The following is a 20,973-nucleotide window of genomic DNA, read 5'->3' on the forward strand; positions in this document are numbered from 1 at the left end:
TAGTGTAAATTACTAGCTGTTCAGTTTTATTTCACACGAATGAATTATTGTTCGTTGCAGTCCTGTACACACTTGCAGCAATGACACCACAGACGTCATGAGAAATGGCCTGTCTGTCTCTTTAAATACACTGACTTTGCACTTTATTAGGAACACTATGCTCACTACAATTGTACAGAGCGGTTATCTGAGTTACCGTAGCCTTTCTGTGAGCTCGAACCAGTCTGGCCATTCTCCATTGACCTCTCTCATCAACGAGGCGTTTCCATCTGCTCACTTAATGTTTGTTTTTTTGGCACCATTCTGAGTGAACTCTAGCGATTGTTGTGCGTGAAAATCCCATGAGATCAGCAGTTACAGAAATACTTAAGCCAACGCATCTGGCACGAACAGTTATGCCACAGTCAAAATAACTGAGATTCACTGAAGCATTCACTGAAGCTCCTGACCCATATCTGCATGATTTGAAGAATGGTTGGCTGATTTGATAATTGCATGAATAAGTACGTGTACAGGTGTTCCTAATAAAGTGCTTAGTAACTGTAATGCATAGTGACATATGTATTGCGATATATTGTATTGAGAAATGCGTAACTACTATATATTTTATCGTGACACAGAAAGTATTGTGATATATTGTGTCATGACATGTAACGCAATATATTATATTTGATATGTAAAACAGATATAATGCTTTGTGAAATTTAATGCAATATATTGTATTGCGATATATGTATTGCGTTATATTGAATTTATATATGCATCACTATGTAATGTATAGTGATAAAATGTATCGCAATATATTGTATCATGACATACGTATCGTGATATACTGTATCGGGATGTGATGCGATACAAAGTATTGTGACTTGTATCAAGATATATTGTATCATGACATAATCGATATACTGTATGGGACATGATGCATATTACTGTATCAAGATATGTGTATCATGACATGATACAATATGTATTGATGTATCATTGTATATCGATAGTACATATATTGATACATACATCGACATGTATCAGATATATTATCATGACATATGTGATATACTGTATGGGGACATGATGCGATACAAATTATTGTGACTTGTATCAAGATATATTGTATCATGACATAATTAGTGTGATATACTGTATCGGGACGTGATGCGATACAAATTATTGTGACTTGTATCAAGATATATTGTATCATGACATAATTAGCGTGATATACTGTATCGGGACGTGATGCGATACAAATTATTGTGACTTGTATCAAGATATATTGTATCATGACATAATTAGTGTGATATACTGTATCGGGACGTGATGCGATACAAAGTATTGTGACTTGTATCAAGATATATTGTATCATGACATAATTATCGTGATATACTGTATCGGGACATGATGCGATACAAAGTATTGTGACTTGTATCAAGATATATTGTATCATGACATAATTATCGTGATATACTGTATCGGGACGTGATGCGATACAAATTATTGTGACTTGTATCAAGATATATTGTATCATGACATAATTAGTGTGATATACTGTATCGGGACGTGATGCGATACAAAGTATTGTGACTTGTATCAAGATATATTGTATCATGACATAATTATCGTGATATACTGTATCGTGACCTGATGCGATACAAAGTATTGTGACTTGTATCGAGATATATTGTATCATGACATAATTATCGTGATATACTGTATCGGGACGTGATGCGATACAAAGTATTGTGACTTGTATCAAGATATATTGTATCATGACATAATTATCGTGATATACTGTATCGGGACATGATGCGATACAAATTATTGTGACTTGTATCAAGATATATTGTATCATGACATAATTATCGTGATATACTGTATCGTGACCTGATGCGATACAAAGTATTGTGACTTGTATCGAGATGTATTGTATCGTGACACAAGTATCACGATATATTCTATCATGTAATGCAATATAATTAGTGTTGTCAGTTGATTACAAATTTTAAGCCAGATTAATCGCATCATTTGTTGTAGTAAATCGTGATTAATCACGTTTAAAGAAAGTGCTGAAACATATATACTTTTTTCTTGTCAAAATATTTTTTTTCATCTTAGGAAATAAAACAAAACAATATGTAGAAATATAATGCTTTAATAACATTTTCCAATCAAAGCCTTCCCCAATTTAAAGACAATGCACTAAAATTGCACCAATCCAATTAACATGAAATGTTAAAGTGGGAGGTTGACTAATTGAAAATAACTAGTCCCCACATAGGTTGAGTATTCAATGCAATGGGTGCTAAAATACCTTAAACTCTCATCCTCCACAATATTAATAAACCGGTAGACAGCGGCTATCCGCTTTGTTACAGCAATCGTGAAGCTGCGTTCAGGATTCACATAATTTGCCGCACACTGCTTTGAACTCACCATGAAATGCGTTTGCAAACAAAAACATCTCATTCTGCCTTTTGTGATAGTTAAGATCTTATGTGGTAATTAAAATGTGGCTTACATATGATGAAAAATACTTTTCAATTGCAAGTCCCATCTGGGCTTGTTTTGTACATCAAGCGGTGTTATGCATAATGTTTTTCACTGACAAGGAAGCGCTGTCAGAGATTTTTTTTTTTTACAGAAATAACAACTCGTATCGAAATAACAAAATGTATCGAAATATATTGTATCGTGACGTATGTATCGCGATACATTGTATCGAGGTATGTGTAATTGAATATTGTGTCGTGACATTTAACGCGATGTATTGCGATGATTGTATCGTGACATGTTTTGCAATATACTGTACGTATCGTATTTGTGAGGTGTTTGTCAACACGCAACCCTTTCTTATAATAGCTCTCAAATCTCCTTCAATTCAATGCAAAGTTTGATGCGATGACAACAAACGGGAACACAATGTTGCAATTCCTGGTGGGGCTCGAAATAGCAACCTTCCACCAACTGTCCTGAGCTTTACCCACATCACCCACCCTCTGATATCAATGATCATAAGTTCTACCTCCTTGCTGTATACTGAACACATTTTTGGTGTTACCATCAGATTTGGGTTCCCCAAGAGACTTAATAACCAGTGATGTGACGGACACCAGCTTTATGGTGTCGTGGACGGCTGCTCCAGGACGGGTGAGGGAGTATCATGTCCGCTGGAGGTCTCTCTTCTCAGGGGAGTCTGGGAAGAAGGTGGTGCCTGGAGATGTGACCAGCACACTGCTAGAGAATCTCACACCTGAAACACGCTATCAGGTGTCTGTGTCCGCTTCTTATGCCAGCGGTGATGGAAAAGCACTCATAGGGGAGGAGACCACTGATGGTACGTAAACCTATTGCTTCTTTGTTATTTGTATTAAAGTTTTTTCAGTTGTTCTTTGCAGCAATAAACTGTTGTATATGTATATGTTCTTGAGCTGACTTTGAGTAGACTGAAAAGTTCTTAATGTGACATTGTAGATTCTTTTAGATCAGTGCATTGGTTCTAGGCATCATTTTTTAACAGAGTAAAGCCGTCCTGTGTTCTTTTAAGCACCAGTATATGATGGATGGATTTCTAAAGAACCATGGGATTCTTCTATGGTACCATAGGACATAGAACCCAAAGAAACCAATTAAGATGAATGGCTGGTTGATGGAAACTAGAGGTTAGGGTTAGCTTAGGCTTAGATACAGTGGTTGTACTGTCACTAAGAGATGATTTCCAAAATAAAAATGTAAGTGTACAGTATGTGTGTTTAATGAGCTGGGTTGAGAGAGTGTTGAAAATCATTTGGTCCTTTTTTCCCCTTTTGGAGGAATAGAGCACAACATTTTAGAGGAAAGAGAAATGGTTCCGTAGATAATGCAGACTTCACAGGGCATGCACGTCTGTGCCTTAGGCTCAGCTGTTTTAAGTGCATCAATCAACAAACTTTTACTGCAGCCTGTGGCACTCAGTTTGAGAAAAGATATTTAAAGAAAATGAATGGAAAAGACAAAGAAAAATCTAAAAGGAAGGAAAAGCAAGAGGAATAAAGAAATAGAGAAAACAAAGGAATTTGTTTTTTATGCTTGGCATCGAATCTTGGTAAATCAAGTAAGTTTGTGTTTCAGTGCAGTAGTCACTTGCCCCTGAGTGGAAAAAGTGAGCTGATAACAACACGTGTTCAGTGAACATTACTGCTGATGAAAAGAACAGTTTTAAAGGGATACATGTGTGCAGGGCAACCCATAATATGTGCTATCTGGGATTTATTTTGGGGTTTCACATTCACCTCTAACGTTCTCCGTTTTCATTTCAGTTGTCAGGTTTACATTTATCAAAGACACTGAGGAACGTCTAATAGAATTTGATTTTTTTTTTAAATTGTACTTTTGCTTTGTCTTTTTGTAGCATCTACGTCTGGCAAAGCTTTAGTGGTGTCCGATGAAACTGAGAAAACCATGCGTGTGACATGGCTACCTGCTCCTGGCCTTGTGGCCAACTACAGGCTCACATATGTCCCTCAAGCTGGCGGTAAAGAGATGACCATCAAGGTTCCTGCCAATGTGACCACCACCATGCTGAGAAAACTGCAGCCTCTGACCACCTACGACATCACTGTACATCCCATTTACAAACGAGGAGAAGGAAAAGCAAGGCAAGGAGTAGGAACCACACGTACGTTGGCCAATAATTCAAAGCCCATGAGTCACAGAATTGTACTAGTGCACTGTTGGAGTCAGTTGGCATTGGTTTAGCACTGATGAAACCAGAGTTTTAAGGAGAGGTGTACTATTACTTTTCTATGTGATCAGACTTATGATTTTCACCGGACGGGCAATGAAACAGGTGAAAAAAATCCCATAATGGGATTGAAGGAGGGACCCGAGTCATATCTAGAGAGCAGAATATCATAGTAAATTGGGGTGGGCCAGTAGGAAATGCCCTAGAAACCGAATAGCAATGCGCTAAAAAACACCCATACCATCCAAGCATTGTGGCTAAAAGTTGTGCACATGCATCCACCACTTATGTTTTCTTCAGAAAATGTGAGAATCTGGTTTCCCTTTTTTCATCCTGTATGAATTACTGACCAGTCTGCATGAAAAGTGAATTACTGTATTTCCATAGACCACTAGTGCTTTTAAATAAGTGTATCTTGTGTGGATTTATGTTTATCTCTATGCTGATATTGTTGCATCCTCTTTGTCCTGCAGTGTCACAATATAAAGCCCCAAGAAACCTGCAAACCTCTGAGCCCACCAAGACGAGTTTCCGTGTGTCTTGGGACCCCGCTCCTGGTGCTGTACGTGGGTACAAAGTCACGTTCCATCCCAGCGGTGATGACATTGATCTGGGACAACTTCTTGTTGGACCTTACGACAACACAGTCGTTCTAGAGGAACTAAGGTAGAACTCCAAAGTTTAGCATGAACATTAGATGTTTCTCTACATAAAGATAGATTTGAGACATGTGGTTTGAATTTTGTTCTTTGTTCACAGAGCTGGAACTAAATACTCCGTGGCTGTTTTTGGAATGTTTGATGGAGGTCAAAGTATGCCTTTGGCTGGAGAGGAGAAGACCACCCTCTCTGATGAACCCGAGCCTCCTCCTGTTGAGCCCTCAGGTACAATCTCAGCACATCATACAAAAAAATATAATTATATTATTTATCATTAGCATACACTTCATAAAAGGAAACAACAGTTTATTCTTAGCGTACATTCTGCTATTAACCAAATGCTAGGAACGAACCGTATTAGCATAGCTTTCTGCTAGGAATTAACTGTTTACTGTTAGCACAACCTTCTGCTAGGAACGAACCGTTTATTGTTAGCATAACTTTCTGCTCAGAATGAACCGTTTATTGCTAGCATAACCTTCTGCTTGGAACGAACCGTTTATTGTTAGCATAACTTTCTGCTGGGAACGAACCGTTTATTGTTAGCATATATTTCTGCTAGGAATGAACCATTTATTGTTAGCATAACTTGCTGCTTGGAATAAATCGTTTATTGTTAGCATAACTTTCTGCTAGAAAAGAATCTGTTATTGTTAGCATTTCTGCTTGGAATGAATCGTTTATTGTTAGCATTTCTGTTTGGAATGAATCGTTTATTGTTAGCATAACTTTCTACTAGGAACTAACTGTTTATTGTTAGCATAACTTTCTGCTAGGAACAAACTGTTTATTGTTAGCATAACTTTCTGCTAGGAACAAACTGTTTATTGTTAGCATAACTTTCTGCTAGGAATGAACTGTTTATTGTTAGCATAACTTTCTGCTAGGAGCTAACATTTATTGTTAGCATAACTTTCTGCTAGGAATGAACCGTTTATTGTTAGCATAACTTTCTGCTAGGAATGAACCGTTTATTGTTAGCATAACTTTCCGCTAGGAAAAAACTGTTTATTGTTAGCATAACTTTCTGCTAGGAAAAAACAGTTTATTGTTAGCATAACTTTCTGCTAGGAACTAACCATTTATTGTTAGCATAACTTTCTGCTAGGAATGAACCGTTTATTGTTAGCATAACTTTCTGTTAGCAACGAACCATTTATTTTTTGCATAACCTTCTGTTAAGAATGAACCATTTAATGTTAGCATAACTTTCAGCCATGAACCAACAGTTTATTTTTAGCATCAATTTCTGCTAGGAACCAACAATGTATTCTTAGTTTATTCCAATTTGAAAATTAATTTTGAACATAATTTTCACATTGTTTGATTAGACTGTTAACTAAAATTAACATGTAACATTGCTGTAATTACATGCTACTATTTACATTTTTTGTTATTGCACATGTTCTGTTGTTTCACATCATTTTAAATCTAAAATAGGCAATATACAGTGGATACTCTACAACAGTATGCAGCACGTTTTTTAACTTTATGGTAATATTGTCCATTGGACTCCAAGTGGAGATGAATCTTTAGGGGGCCGTTCACACAGAACACATTTTTCAAGATGCAGTGTCAAGTTAAAAATAACTTTAACTTTTAAAAACGTGTCTCAAGACACCTGTATTCTGTTCTACAAGTCACATTTTAAAGCCAAAGAAGGTGTGTCTCAAGGCTATGTTTAAAATAATTTGGTGAATGGGTTTTAACAGTAAAGAAGTGTCTAGACTTGGCCAAGCAGAAATGGTTAGTATGTCAAGATAGAGGTATTAATGATTTGTTGTGTGTCTTTGGCAGCACTGGTAGCTAGGAACTGTTCTTGACTTTTATTCTGGCAGCTATTGGCAGGTGGTGTAAAGATTTGAGTGTCGTCCTAACATGAAAGAATGTCCAGAGGTTAGTTGTGCAGCAGTGTTGGGTTGCTGAGTCCATCGGGAGTATACTGCAGTCATTTAGTTGAAACATGACTATAGTGAACAGAGCAAAGGTGAGTTTATGGCAAGATGGGACAGTTGGCGGTGAGTCGGTCATCAAGCATGACCGTAGGGTTCTTAAAGTCAACATGCAATCAAAATGGACCCTGTTTACTTTCTTAGTACACGTTCCTGATCCTGTGATCCTGTTTTATAATTTGTTTTGGCTATGAAATAACATACCTTTATAGTTGATGCCACCTAAGCCATGGCGTTTATTGGTTAATGTTTCAAACAGCTAGGCCAGGATTTTTCCCAGCGTTTTCTCGTCTGATTTTATGGGAAATTCTGCTGAAGGTATTTAAACACATCCAAATGGGTTCAATGGAGCTAAAAGTACTATACTCTTAACCCTACTATTATGTTTTCCTCCATATTATGGGATAAGAAATGGGTTCCATATGTTTCATATTGACTTTAAATGCATAGGGTGTAGACAGTATGACCTTCCCCTGGGATACACATACTGTACACAAAACAATGGTGAAAGACACTAATTAAGGATGTTTTTTTTTTTTTTTAAACTGGCTAGTGGATAACACAATTTGTTGGAACATTTGTTTTATTTTTGTTGTTCTTTAATTGTCATTCCTCCATATCATCAGTTGAAACCCAGCCAGATTCCACGATTTCAAGTCATCAGTAAAACAAACTTTCTATCTCACCCTGTCGGAGTACTAGGCCCTCCTTGTGTCTGTCTGCTCTTCGTTTTCTTTTTCTTTCAACATTGTGTGAAAAGTTCATGGAAAAAAATTTCCAGTTAGGGGTGTCTCACAGATGGAAGGGAGAGATTATTTCAAAGGAATGCCATGGAATAGCATTGAATGTTCTGGTTTTCCAACAAAACCTTGAGACACAGCGATGGAGGGAAGCCTTTCTGGAAAGCCATGATCACAGCTAGAAAGCCAGTATGAGCAGTCTGACTATTGGAGTTAAATAAATGGTGGTGTTATTTCTGAATTTAATGGTTTTGAACATGTACAACTAATTTCAGCTAAAACTACTTGTCTCTTTTAAGATTCATACTTTGCACACTCTCAAAACATTTTAATCACTTATTCAAACAATGATTTAGACTTACATTAACTGCAATAACCGCTCTAGGGGAGACCGAGGCTAGTTGTTACACTTTATACTCCAGCGAGTAATTCTGAGGGTAGGTTTATTCATACACATATATATTTGGATAGTGACACAAAATGTTGGCATTGTACTCCACCTCAGTGGGTTTGAAATGAATAAATCAAGACGTGTTTGAAGTGCAGGCACATATGTTAGTGGTCTACCAGCCCTAAACAGCTTAGCCAAGATGGTCTACAGGTCGAAACCAGGTACCCTTGGCTGGTAGTCTAGCTGATCGACCAGCTTGGTCCAGGTAATGACCATAAATAATCAGCTAGAAACCATGTAAAACCAGCTGGTTTCACTGGATTTTCCAGTGGGGATCATGTTCCACCTCATTTGTCTCCTATTTTATAATTTATGTTTGTGGATAAATCTCCATTTCATAAGATGTTTTTCACTTGCAGACCATTTGTGAAATTGTCAAGAGAGATCTCCAGATGCGCTAGTTTCAGTTTGGGGGCTGAGCGTTTCACAATAGGTACCTGGAGCTCCGTGAAGTTCTGCGAAGGTGGAATGAGCAAAAGCACTTGGAGAGAAGACATACACTCATGTGTCACGAAGGACTACTTTGCTTTGTTCATTAGAACAGAATCCATGACGATTCCAGGAAAATGGTCTCCAGGGCCGAATGCCAAAGGAGATTTGGATACAACACAAGACTTGAAGATTCAAAGAGAAAAAGAGCTAGAAAGAGCTTTGTGAAAATACTTGGTTGTTCCAAGAAATAAAATTAAAATAAAAGTCTTGGATAAAAGCGTGATGTTTATTAAGTTATTGTGGTGTAAATTTGTGTGGATTCCTCTTTATTTGCTGTGAGCGTGTAAACAGTTATAATTTTCCTTTTTCCATATCTTTCTCACTGAACTTTGTCTGACATCAGTGAATATCCAATAACCTCTCAGGCGAGCTTCACTTGGCATTTCTCGCTGCATAACTCTGGTGTTTTTTGCTCACAGATGCTCAGTGTAAGACTTCAGCCAAGGCTGATATCGTCCTGCTGGTGGATGGATCCTGGAGTATCGGCCGTTTGAATTTCAAAACAATCCGAGCTTTTATCAGTCGCATGGTGGGCTTCTTTGACATCAGCCCAGACAGGGTTCAAATCGGCAAGTCTTCAAATGCTTCTGTTTACTTCGGTTTAAGATATATGAATGGTATATTTATAGACAAGGCCAAAAGCATCTGGACACAATATGTCAGCTTTATGCTTGCCTTCATTTTGAGTTATTACCAGGAATCTTCTCAATAGTATTAAAAATGACATGTGCTTCTCTCTCAGGTTTGGCTCAATATAGCGGGGATCCCAAAACTGAGTGGCATTTGAACGCCCATTCCACTCGTGAATCCCTGCTAGAAGCGGTATCCAACTTACCCTACAAAGGCGGAAATACAATGACTGGTATGACCCCAATACATAACTGCAGTATAATTTACAATTATTACTTATTATTTCAATAAGAACGGCAGTCATATCTTGTAGTTGCACAAATCCTAAAATTGTTAATTTAACCTCCTGAAAACTGCATTTATAAGTGAATTGTGGATATTATGCACCTCTACTGGCACCAAACAGAATTGCAAAAATGCAATTACTAACCAGGTTTCCCAGACAATTTTCCCTGTCTTCCATTTTTCAAAGAAAAATCATTGGTTAAGCCAGAAGTTAACATGTTGGACTGCTCGAACAAACAGGGAAATGTTTTGAAAGTGCCACCATGTTTACTCAACTTACAAATGGTTTGCTTACAGTTGACTCAGCAACTGTCTCGTACATACTGTAGCATACAGCCAAATTGAAGCAAAATTAAACAATGGTCAGTATTTACACCTTTTTATTTTATAATATCACTTATAGGGGAATAAACAACAAGCCTGTTACATTGCATTAAAGCTAATGAAGGTATAATGCACATAGACGCTCTCTATGATGAAACCAACTTGCATCTTATGTCTTTCCAAAGGTATGGCCTTGAACTACATCCTCCAGAACAACTTCAAACCAAATGTGGGTTTAAGACCCGATTCTCGTAAGATTGGTGTCCTTGTTACAGACGGCAAATCTCAGGATGAGATTGTATTAAATTCTCAGAAACTGCGTGACTCAGGCATTGAACTTTATGCAATTGGTAAGTTCTTCTCCTGAATATGCAGTCATTTTCTTATTAAACTTGTTGGCCATTACACAAAGCATACTAAAACTCACAATTTTAACCACCCTGCTAAAATTTAAGTTTGCATAACAGAAAGAGATACTCAACCTAGAGTTCCAAAGCATCTCAGAAAATTTAATTTGGCTATATTGTAGCCCAATCTGTATCTGGTTGACCCAGTTGAAGTTTGAGATCTGTCCATGGTCTCTTTTTGGCTCCTAGGTGTAAAGAATGCAGATGAAAATGAGTTGCGATCCATTGCCACCGACCCTGATGAGATCCACATGTACAACGTCAACGACTTCTCTTTTCTGTTGGATATTGTGGATGACCTCACCAACAACCTCTGCAATAGCGTTAAAGGCCCAGGTGAGTCGCGGTTGAGTCTATATTAAACTCGGAAGGGGTTTGAAAGAGATGTATTACTGGCCAGGCTAACACAATTTGACGGTTTAGGCCAGAAACTCTATGCAGGTATGCAAGCGCAGACTTAAAATGCTTGTCCATTGGAAGTCTAAAAAGTTCATGGAAATTAAATCTAATAAGTCTTGGATATTTCTGTAGTAGGGGTGTGCAGCGAAGCCATTATCTGTATATGTAGCTACATTTACATTTATGCATTTGGCAGATGCTTTTATCCAAAGCGATTTACAGTACCCTTATTACAGGGACAATCCCCCTGAAGCAACCTGGAGTTCAGTGCCTTGCTCAAGAACACAATGGTGGTGGCTGTGGGGATCGAACCGGAATACAATATTTAGTTGTCTGGATATTGCTCATATGTTTGGCTTGATCACAAACTGTTATATTGTGTTGCTTTTCTCCATGACTCAATCGGACTGGGTCATGAATCAGTCTGAATGATTCATTAGTGAATCAGACTGAATCCATCCATCCATCCATCCATCCATCGTCAACCGCTTATCCTGTGTACAGGGTCGCGGGGGGCTGGAGCCTATCCCAGCTAACATTGGGCGAAAGGTGGGGGACACCCTGGACAGGTCGCCAGTCCATCGCAGAGACTGAATCCAAATGATGTTTAAAATACTTGTCTAGTAATCACAAATGACTGGAAAGGTCATGGAAATGAGATCTTGCTCAGAATGACACATTTTTGTGTTGAGCATTGATGCAATTCAGCACACAACACCTCATGAAATCAAGCTTGTGTAGATTATATGCGTAGAGTTTCAGTCCTAGAATGCAAATCTAGATTCACTCCTACAGAACACTAATAGATACAGACTAGAATAAAGAAACCAAGAACTCCTGAAGCTCAATGCTTTTGGCTCAGCTAAACAGCTTGAAATCTTGCCAACCATTGATGATATTGCATTCTCATTTTGCCAGATCTTTTTTCTATACTAATAATCTCGCTGACAGGATAGGAGTGCCAGAGCTCAGATTTTTCCTCTGGGAATAACAGTGATTTACCGAACCCTGAAAGTGTTGATATAACCCACTTAACATTTTGCAAGAAGCTAATATGCGTGAGGTAGATTTGCACACTCAGTGTAACCTGATTTGGGAGCTGTTGGACTCCACGACTCACATTTTTCCATTGCTTTTCGTGATCAAGGAGGCGGCCCAGGGACACCCACTGACCTAGTGACTTCAGAGGTGACACACTACTCATTCCGTGCTACATGGATGCCACCTGATGAGCCAGTGGAGAAGTTCCGTATCGAATACGTACCGGCCACTGGAGGAACCCCTGAAGTGGTGAGAAATAGAAATGGAGCCTAATCTACAACTCCAACTCTTATTCAAAAGAATGGACAAATTCATACTGCATTTGTAGATTCTGTGTCTGCCTACATAGGGAGTCACCTTCAAAGGCAGTATCCTAACCATCGTGGAACCTCATAAGTGACTGATTTGAAAAGCCCTTTATTGGTAGTAACTCACAAATAATATAAGTTAAATATCTTAAAATGCTGTCTAGGTAGGCTCCCTTGCTTCCTAGTTAGGGAATGGCTTAACCTCCAGTGTGTTGTCTGTCTGCACTGGTCTCAGAACAGTTTGAAATGCACCTTACTGTATATAGGATACTTTAAGGAAATTAGCCTATAGTCCATGTACTTGGTCATTGTGTTTAACAGCGTGCCGTTTTGCAATAAATCGATGACATTTTTAAAATGGCGAATGCGATGAAACTAGAGACTCTACCCTCTTGACAAAAACAGGTTTTAATGTAAAAACATAATGAGGTTTCTTACTGGGTGGCCTGGGTTGCTCAGCGAGTATTGACGCTGACTACCACCCCCTGGAGTCGCGAGTTTGAATCCAGGGTGTGCTGAGTGACTCCAGCCAGGTCTCCTAAGCAACCAAATTGGCCCAGTTGCTAGGGAGGATAGAGTCACATGGGGTAACCTCTTCATGGTCACGATTAGTGGTTCTCGCTCTAAATGGGGCACGTGGTAAGTTGTGAGTGGATCAGTAGAGTAGAGTAGCGGAGAGTAGCGAGTCTCCACATGCTGTGAGTCTCCACGGTGTCATGCACAGGGAGCCACGTGAAAAAATTCACGGATTGACGGTCTCAGAAGCGGAGACAACAGACACTTGTCCTCCACCACCTGGATTGAATTGAGTAACCGCGCCACCACAAGGACCTACTAAGTAGTGGGAATTGGGCATTCCAAATTGGGAGAAAAGGGGTAAAAAAAAGAATAATATTGCACATCTTACCAGATGTAATTTTGTTGCCGTTTCTAGCAAAGACAAACTCAGCTGAGATCGGCGCCATGTCGTTTTGTCACATGACTCGGTGCATCGAAAGTTGAACCTTTTAATGACATCCTAGAGTCTCCTGAACTGAGATCAGTAGGTTTAAATGAAATGAAATTACGCATAGCCTATATCTAAGCCAAAATGTAATTTTCACGCATATGGATGTGGGGTCTCAGGAGGTTAAATTAAACAGAACAGCTTTTACGTAATATGCATTTAAAGTTCTGCAGTGTCTCGTATTTTAATGTACTGTATAGACTGAGTGTATATGGAAAGTTCTATGTGCGTTAAGCATATTAAGGATCAGTTTTGTGAAATAAACTCGATGGAATGTTCCATAAATCTTACTAAACAATCCTGCCAGCACCCACGCTGGATTCCCAACCTCTTTGAACCGCAACTTCAGAGAAATATTTTCACATCACCACATGCCTCACAGTTTCTCTCACTGACCATGTGTAACCATCTCTCCTGATTATGTTTACAGCTGCTTGTTGATGGCGAAGAAAACACAGTTGTCCTGCTCAACTTGACCCCCATGACCGAGTACATTGTCCATGTTTTTGCTGTGATCGGTGAGCAGAGCAGTGAGCCATTGAAAGGAACTGAAACCACATGTAAGTTCAGCAGATCTTTACCTCAGCTTCTGTTTATCTTACTAGTTCTCCTACTGTTCATCTTATCTGCCAATAAAGTTAATCTCATCTGCCAATAAAACTCACTAAATGTCTTCATCTTCCATTTTTAAATTCTCTATACTGTAGCTCTGTTCCAAATTCTTCAGAGCTACCTAATTTTTGCTGTCTAAATAATGTAGGAAAAGGCCACGCTTTAAACGCTAGACACAATACCACGAAAAGAACAGAATGCAGGTGTCTGGAGACGTGTTTTTAACAGTTAAAGTTCTTTTAACTTGACACAGCATCTTAAAATGTTGCGTTCCAGCACAAGACACTTTAAAAACAGCAAGATGTGGCACAATGGTCAAAGATGTCTGTCTAGCCTAGCGCATGCTTACATGGAAAAACAGCAAACAATGCAGATGGACGGAAAAACCCGCCCGGTGTGAACACCCCCTTAAGGGACTGTTTTGAAACCCTCTATGTTGGCATCAAGTCAGTTAAGGCTAACTTCACTAACCCAGACAACTGATGAAACACCGACTTCAAGTGTATGTGAGCACAAATACTTCTAGTTATCTCAATTTCACAAATTGTTTCATTCCGAAATAAGTCAAAAAGCATTCTCAGCTTTGCCACAAGGGGCACTATAGTTGGTAAAACTGTGTGCTAAGTACGTACAATGGGCAGTAGGCTTCTAATGCGTTGGCCAAGTAGTATGTTTTGGGCCTAAAAATGCTGTCTAGCTAGGTAACTCACTAGCATTTGAAACGGAGCCAATATAAAACCTCTAAAAAGCCTAAATAAAAAGAATTAGTGCAGCTTCTAAAGCATAAAAATGTAACACTGGTTTCCAAAGCCCAAATACATAACAGCTGTAAACATATGGGATGTGGTCTGATTGAGGATCGACAAAGACAACTTGAATCATTTTTTGCTGATTTAAAGTAAACAGAACTTTTTAATGGGCCATTCTCAATCTTTTTTATGTTTCTCGCTATAGTGTTTATGATCTACATTACAAGATCGTGCCATTATAAAGAGAGGCTTAAAGTTTTGTCAAGAGTCACTTGAAAGCAGTAATCTTCCGTGGTCATTGTGGCTTTCGCTTTATGGCCATTTTATGTTCCTGTGTTACCACCGCACATCCATTCACGAGAACTCTCAACGGTTTCTTTTTCATTCTAATTGTGACTGTTTTGAATGTGCTAAAATCTTCAGTGTACCACACTGCTGATATTAAAGATCAAAGGCTATCCTCTATTACATTTCTGCATACTGAATACTCTGCAGTATCTACTCTATACAGCCTACTTTTAAATAAAGTAAAACGTATCGGTTACCTAACGTAACCTCGGTTCTCTCTAGATGAGGGAACGAGTATTGTGTAAGCTAGCTTACGCTACGGGAAAGATTCATCTTTTCTGAGATATTGAAGCCAAAAAATGATCCTTAATTTTTGTATCCATTGTCAGCGCAGTCGCGGCAGCTGCAGGCCTTGAGCCGGGCTAGTTAGCGAGCTCATAGGTTGCTCTGTGGCAACTGCTGCAGCCTATAGACGAGCTTGGGCGAACTCGCATCCAATGAGAGGCGTCCGGCGCTCACTGCATCAAAGCCCGCCAAAATGGGCGTGACTAGAGTGCATATAAGCGTAGTTCGTGAGGCTGGAACCCTGGTTTTCATTGACTGAAGCGAAAAGTCGCTCGTGGCGCGAGCACGGCCAGCTACGCAATACTCGTTCCCTCATCTAGAGAGAACCGAGGTTACGTTAGGTAACCGATACGTTCTCTTACGAGAGGTTCTCTCGTATTGCGTAAGCTAGCTTACGCTACGGGAACCCATTGTCAACGCTGTGCGCGCCAAGCATCCACTGTATGAGCCCCAGGGAATTAAGGGGGGACCCGGGGGAGCCCTTATGAGTGGGGAAAAAATATTTGGCCGGCAAGAATGCGGGTCATTGATTGTGTAATACATAAGCACATAGTGGGAAGGGAACGACAGAGCGGCGGTGCCGGTCTGTGTGGAATGTGTCCCATCAGTGCAGCTCACCAGGGGAGCTGTAGCGTATTAAACCGCTAGTAGTTTTGCCTGCAGAGCGGGCACTTCCATATTGTAAAATCTGACAAAGGTGGTGGGGAAGTCCATCCCGCTGCCACACATATGTCGTGAATGGAAATCCCGCTGGACCATGCCCACGAGGATGCCATGCCTCTAGTGGAGTGAGCCCTAATGCCCAACGGGCATGGCAGGTCTTTTGATGCGTATGCAGCAGCAATAGCGTCCACTATCCATCTAGATAGTGTCTGTTTCGAGTGGCGAGACCTTTGGTGCACCCTCGAGCGAAACGAAAAGCTGCTCAGAGCGTCTGAAAGCAGCGGAGCGCGCAGTATACAATCTCAGTGCTCTGACCGGGCAAAGGAGATTGGCGTCGCGTTCGCTATCGGGTGCTGGCAGCGCCGATAGGGAAATGACCTGTGCTCTGAAAGGAGTACCGATCACCTTGGGAACATAGCCGTGTCTAGGCTTTAAAATGACCTTGGAGTCACTTGGTCCAAACTCAAGACACGCAGCTCTGACAGACAGCGCGTGAAGGTCTCCCACACGTTTGACTGATGACAGGGCAGTCAGAAAAACGGTTTTGAGTGAAAGGTATTTCAAATCCACGGATTGAAGTGGTTCGAAAGGGGGCTTTCATAGTTTCGAGAACTATAGAAAGATCCCAGATAGGAACCGATGGAGGCGCGGGGGTTCATCCTTCTAGCTCCCCTGAGGAAGCGGATGACCAGCTCGTTTTTACCCCATGACTGGCCGTGCAGGGGTTCAGCGAACGCCGCAACGGCCGCCACATACACTTTGAGCGTGGATGGGGATCTGCCCTTATCCAGCAGCTCTTGTAGAAATACGAGCAGCGACGACACCCCACATGTCCGCGGGTCCAGGTCTCTGTCGGTGCACCATTTTGAGAACACAGACCATTTTGACGCATAGAGTCTTCTCGTGGAAGGGGCTCTAGCGTGTATGATGGTGTTTATTACTCCTTCTGGCAGAGCGACGGGTAGTCGTTGATCACCCACGCATGCAGCGCCCAGCGCTCTGGGTGGGGATGCCAGATTGTGCCGTGAGCTTGAGAGAGGAGATCTGCTCTCACTGGGATGGGCCACGGCGCTGTCAGTGACAGCTGCGTAAGCCCGGGAACCATGTCTGATTCTCCCAACGTGGGGCTATGAGGAGCACCGAGTGACGCGTTTCCCTGATCCTCTGCATTACCTGTGGCAATAGCGAGGCGGGAGGGAAGGCGTAAGCGGGCGTCTGGGCCAGTCCTGGGCCAGCGCGTCCTCGCTTTCAAGAAAAATATTGGGCAGTGAGAGTTCTCTTTGGACGCAAAGAGGTCTATCTCTGCTCTGCCGAATAGGTGCCATAACGTCTGGACTGTTTGAGCGTGCAGGGACCATTCCCCTGGGGGAATATTGTCTCTGGACAGTCTGTCCGGGCCGTCGTTCAGGTGGCCTGGCACGTGCATCGCCCTCAGCGAGCGCAGGTGGCACTGGGACCAACTCAGTATGCGTTTCGTCAGATGGAAGAGGTTCCTGGATCTGACACCGCCCTGACGGTTTAGGTAGGATACCACAGATCTGTTGTCCGAACGGACCAGGATGTGGTGACCCTGAATGACCGGGAGAAAGCGCACGAGCGCGTACTCGACCGCTATCATTTCCAGACAATTTATGTGAAGGAGCTTTTCCTGAACTGACCATAGGTCGAAAACCGGAGAGCCCTCGCAGACCGCGCCCCAACCCGTGTTGGACGCCGTCTGTCGAGATGACTTTCGGCGAGATACAGCTCCCATTGTCACTCCCCGCTGATACCATCCGCCACTGTCCAGGGCTGCAGAGCTGATATACAGGTCTGAGTCACCTTGATGGGCTGGCGGCCTGTGGCCCAAGCCCGGCGAGACGGCGGGTGTTTAGCCAATGCTGAAGCGGGCGATGTGCAGTAAACCCAGCTGAAGTACTGCTGCGGCTGAGGCCATGTAACCTAGCACTCTCTGGAATTTCTTCAGAGGCGTGAGGCTGTTCATCTGAAAAGATGCGGCTAGTCAGCTGAACACGGCGTCGTGCGCTGTGTAGATAAGCGAGCCATCATTGCCACGGAGTCTAGTTCTATTCCCAGGAAGGAAATGGTCTGACTGGGCTGTAGTGAGCTATTGGTCCAATTGACTGCAAGACCCAAACTGTTCAGATGGCTGAGGAGAACTGCTCTGTGAGACAGAAGCTCCATATGTGACTGAGCCATAATCAGCCAGTCGTCCAAATAGTTCAGAATTCTCAAACCCTGACTCCGCAGGGGTGCGAGCGCCGCATCCATGCACTTCGTGAAAGTACGGGGTGCTAAGGACAGGCCGAACGGAAGGAAGGTGTATTGATAAACCTGGCCGTCGAAGGCGAATCTCAAGAATGGCCTGTGACGGGGATTTATCTGAATCTGAAAGTATGCATCTTTCAGATCGAGAGAAATAAACCAGTCCCCCTGGTGCACATGCGCGAGGAGTTTCCTGATTGTAAGCATTTTGAACGGTCCTTTTGCAAGCACCTTGTTCAAAACCCTGAGATCTAATATGGGTCTGAGGCTGCCTTCATTGACTCTGACGCTCGAGCGGTTCGTAACCGCTTTATGAGAGCGTGCTCTGATAGGGGCACGGGATGTGTTATGCTTGTGTGTAGGGGCGAACACTGGGTTGTGGGCACTTTTTCTACACATAAGACATGTTTGCTCTTTACAAGATTTATTTGGGTCGCCGTGAAAACGGCGTTTGAGTGCAGGCAAGCGGGCAGTGTCACTGGCTTGTTGGCTGCTAAATTCACCACTGTAGTAGCCTGAGAGAAGGGGACTGACAGGGGGCAAAGCTTTGACGGTGGTCCGGCCGCGGCGGGACTGAGCCGTCGTTTGTTCAACAAAGTTAGGAAGACTTCGGTTGCTCTGGTTTCAGCGTTACCTTAAATCGAGGCCCGCGGGGCGGCAGTCTGCGGCGGCTGTCTGAGCGCGATCGAGGGCAGCCGCCCTATCGACGCTGAGAAGTCTGAGTTTGTTGAACTGGGCGCTGTGAAGAGGCTCGTGCAGGAGGCTGATCACGTGAGCGGCCTGCAGAGGAGCTAAGCGCGACGCGGCAGGAAGAGGTTCATGGCTTGGGTGGCTTTCTGGACTTCTGAGAAGCGGTCAACAATGCCACTCACCGCGGAGCCGAAGAGACCGGTCGGAGAGAGCGGTGCGTTGAGGAACGTGGAGCGCTCTGCTTCTCCCATGTCGGCTAGTGTTAGCCATAAGTGTCTCTCGGTCACAGTCAGCGAGGCCATGCACTTCCCTAGAGCTTGGGCTGCAGCTTTGGTAGCGCGAAGGGCGAGGTCTGTCGCGCCGTAGATCAGTAACAGCCTCTGGGTGCCTGCCTTTCTCATCCCACTCCCGAAGAAGGTCTGCTTGTAGGATCTGTAAAACGGCCATTGAGTGCAGAGCAGATGCGGCTTGGCCGGGCGGCGGAATAGGCGCGGCCAACATAGGCGGAAGTCGCTCTGCAGGCCTTAGACGGGAGCACAGGCTTGGAACGCCATCTCGCGGAGGGCGGACAAAGGTGTGCTGCTACCGAGTCCTCAACCGGGGGATGGAGGAGTAGCTCTCTCAGTGGCGCCGGTCCACCGACGCGAGAGAGGTGGAGACGTTGGAACGGATCCTGGCTGAAAAAGGAGCGTTCCACGACTTTGCAAGCTCTGAATGTAATTCCGGCAGGAAGGGAGCGGCCCGGGCCGCGGGTGTAGAGCGGCGATGGCTTTGAAGAAAGCAGCCGTCGAGTCTGTTGGGTGCCTGCTCAGGGGCGGTGACCACTCGAGCCCGAGGCGGTCGACGGCCTGTGTGAGGAGGCGTGTTAACTCCCTTCGACTCGGCGCGGGTCCTGCTGGATTCCTGGGCCGAGGAGGAGGCTTGGGAGCCTGACCACTCCTCGCTGTCCGAAGCCATGATGGAACAGCGGCCCTTATCCTCTGCCTCGTCATCCGAGATGGCAGCAGTCGCGGCCGCTAGGTGGCAACTGCGGCGTCCCGAGGTGCGGGGAGGGTGAAAGCGATGCTCGAGGGAGAGGCTCCGGCGAGGCAGTCGCTTCAACCACAGTTTCCGGCAGCCTTTGTGAGCAGCGCTTCTTCCTGCGCGGCTGAAGGTAAGGCGGCGTGGCGGTTTCTGCTTTGAGCGCTCGAGTCGAGCCCGCAGAGTCAACATCGGTAGCTCCTCGCAGAAATCGCATCCGCCCTCAGTGAGGGCGAGCTCTACGTGCCCCAGTCCCAGGCAGAGAGCGCAGATGATGTGGCGGTCTCCTGTGCTGAGAAGGGCGCGACATGAGGCGCAAGTGGAGCGAGGCATCTTGAAAAAGACGCTCGTACTCTTTTGTGAATAGTTCGTGAGAACTAGCTTGCTGAATAAAAGGATACGTCGTCGGATGGCGTAGCTTCGCAGGATGGCTGAAGGTGGCTGAGACGGCCGGCTTCTTCTAGCGCTGTTCACGCTTGCTTGATGCCCCTCGAACGGCGACGCGGCTTCCAGGTCAGCGATCGCGAAGAGCTTCGCTGAAGAGATGAAAATCAGGGTTCCAGCTCAACTAGCTATGCACTCTAGTCAGCTTTGATGCAGTGGCGGCTCTCATTGGATGCGAGTTCACCCAAGCTCGTCTATAGGCTGCAGCAGTTGCCACAGAGCAACCTATGAGCTCGCTAGCTAGCCCGCTCAAGGTCTGCAGCTGCCGCACTGCGTTGACAATGGATACAAAAATTAAGGATAATTTTTTGGCTTCAATATCTCAGAAAAGATGAATCTTTCCCGTAGCGTAAGCTAGCTTACGCAATACGAGAGAACCTCTCGTAAGAGAACTTATTCCACTAAAAATGTTTCAAACAGTAGTATGCTACATGACCTCCCTACACCATGTTTAATTAGCATGTGGCGTTGAGTTATCATCTTGGA

The 20,973-nt window shown here is 43.1% G+C and overlaps 1 protein-coding gene across 5 annotated transcripts in view; it reads left to right on the top strand.

Annotated features, from left to right (window-relative positions):
• LOC127621744 (collagen alpha-1(XII) chain-like) overlaps positions 1 to 20,973 on the top strand; it is a 122,658-nt gene that overhangs the window by 24,661 nt on the left and 77,024 nt on the right. For 4 of the 5 annotated variants that reach the window (XM_052095459.1, XM_052095455.1, XM_052095457.1 and 1 more), the window contains exons 13-22: positions 3,062 to 3,331; positions 4,385 to 4,651; positions 5,191 to 5,383; positions 5,477 to 5,601; positions 9,431 to 9,580; positions 9,754 to 9,873; positions 10,436 to 10,600; positions 10,847 to 10,993; positions 12,204 to 12,346; positions 13,842 to 13,971. In XM_052095459.1, coding sequence (XP_051951419.1) covers positions 3,062 to 3,331; positions 4,385 to 4,651; positions 5,191 to 5,383; positions 5,477 to 5,601; positions 9,431 to 9,580; positions 9,754 to 9,873; positions 10,436 to 10,600; positions 10,847 to 10,993; positions 12,204 to 12,346; positions 13,842 to 13,971 — 1,710 coding nt within the window. The remainder of the gene's footprint in view (positions 1 to 3,061; positions 3,332 to 4,384; positions 4,652 to 5,190; positions 5,384 to 5,476; positions 5,602 to 9,430; positions 9,581 to 9,753; positions 9,874 to 10,435; positions 10,601 to 10,846; positions 10,994 to 12,203; positions 12,347 to 13,841; positions 13,972 to 20,973) is intronic. The other variant, XM_052095460.1, reaches the window with a different exon arrangement.

The sequence above is a fragment of the Xyrauchen texanus genome, chromosome 28, assembly GCF_025860055.1.
Source record: "Xyrauchen texanus isolate HMW12.3.18 chromosome 28, RBS_HiC_50CHRs, whole genome shotgun sequence".
Classification (NCBI taxonomy): Eukaryota; Metazoa; Chordata; class Actinopteri; order Cypriniformes; family Catostomidae; genus Xyrauchen; species Xyrauchen texanus.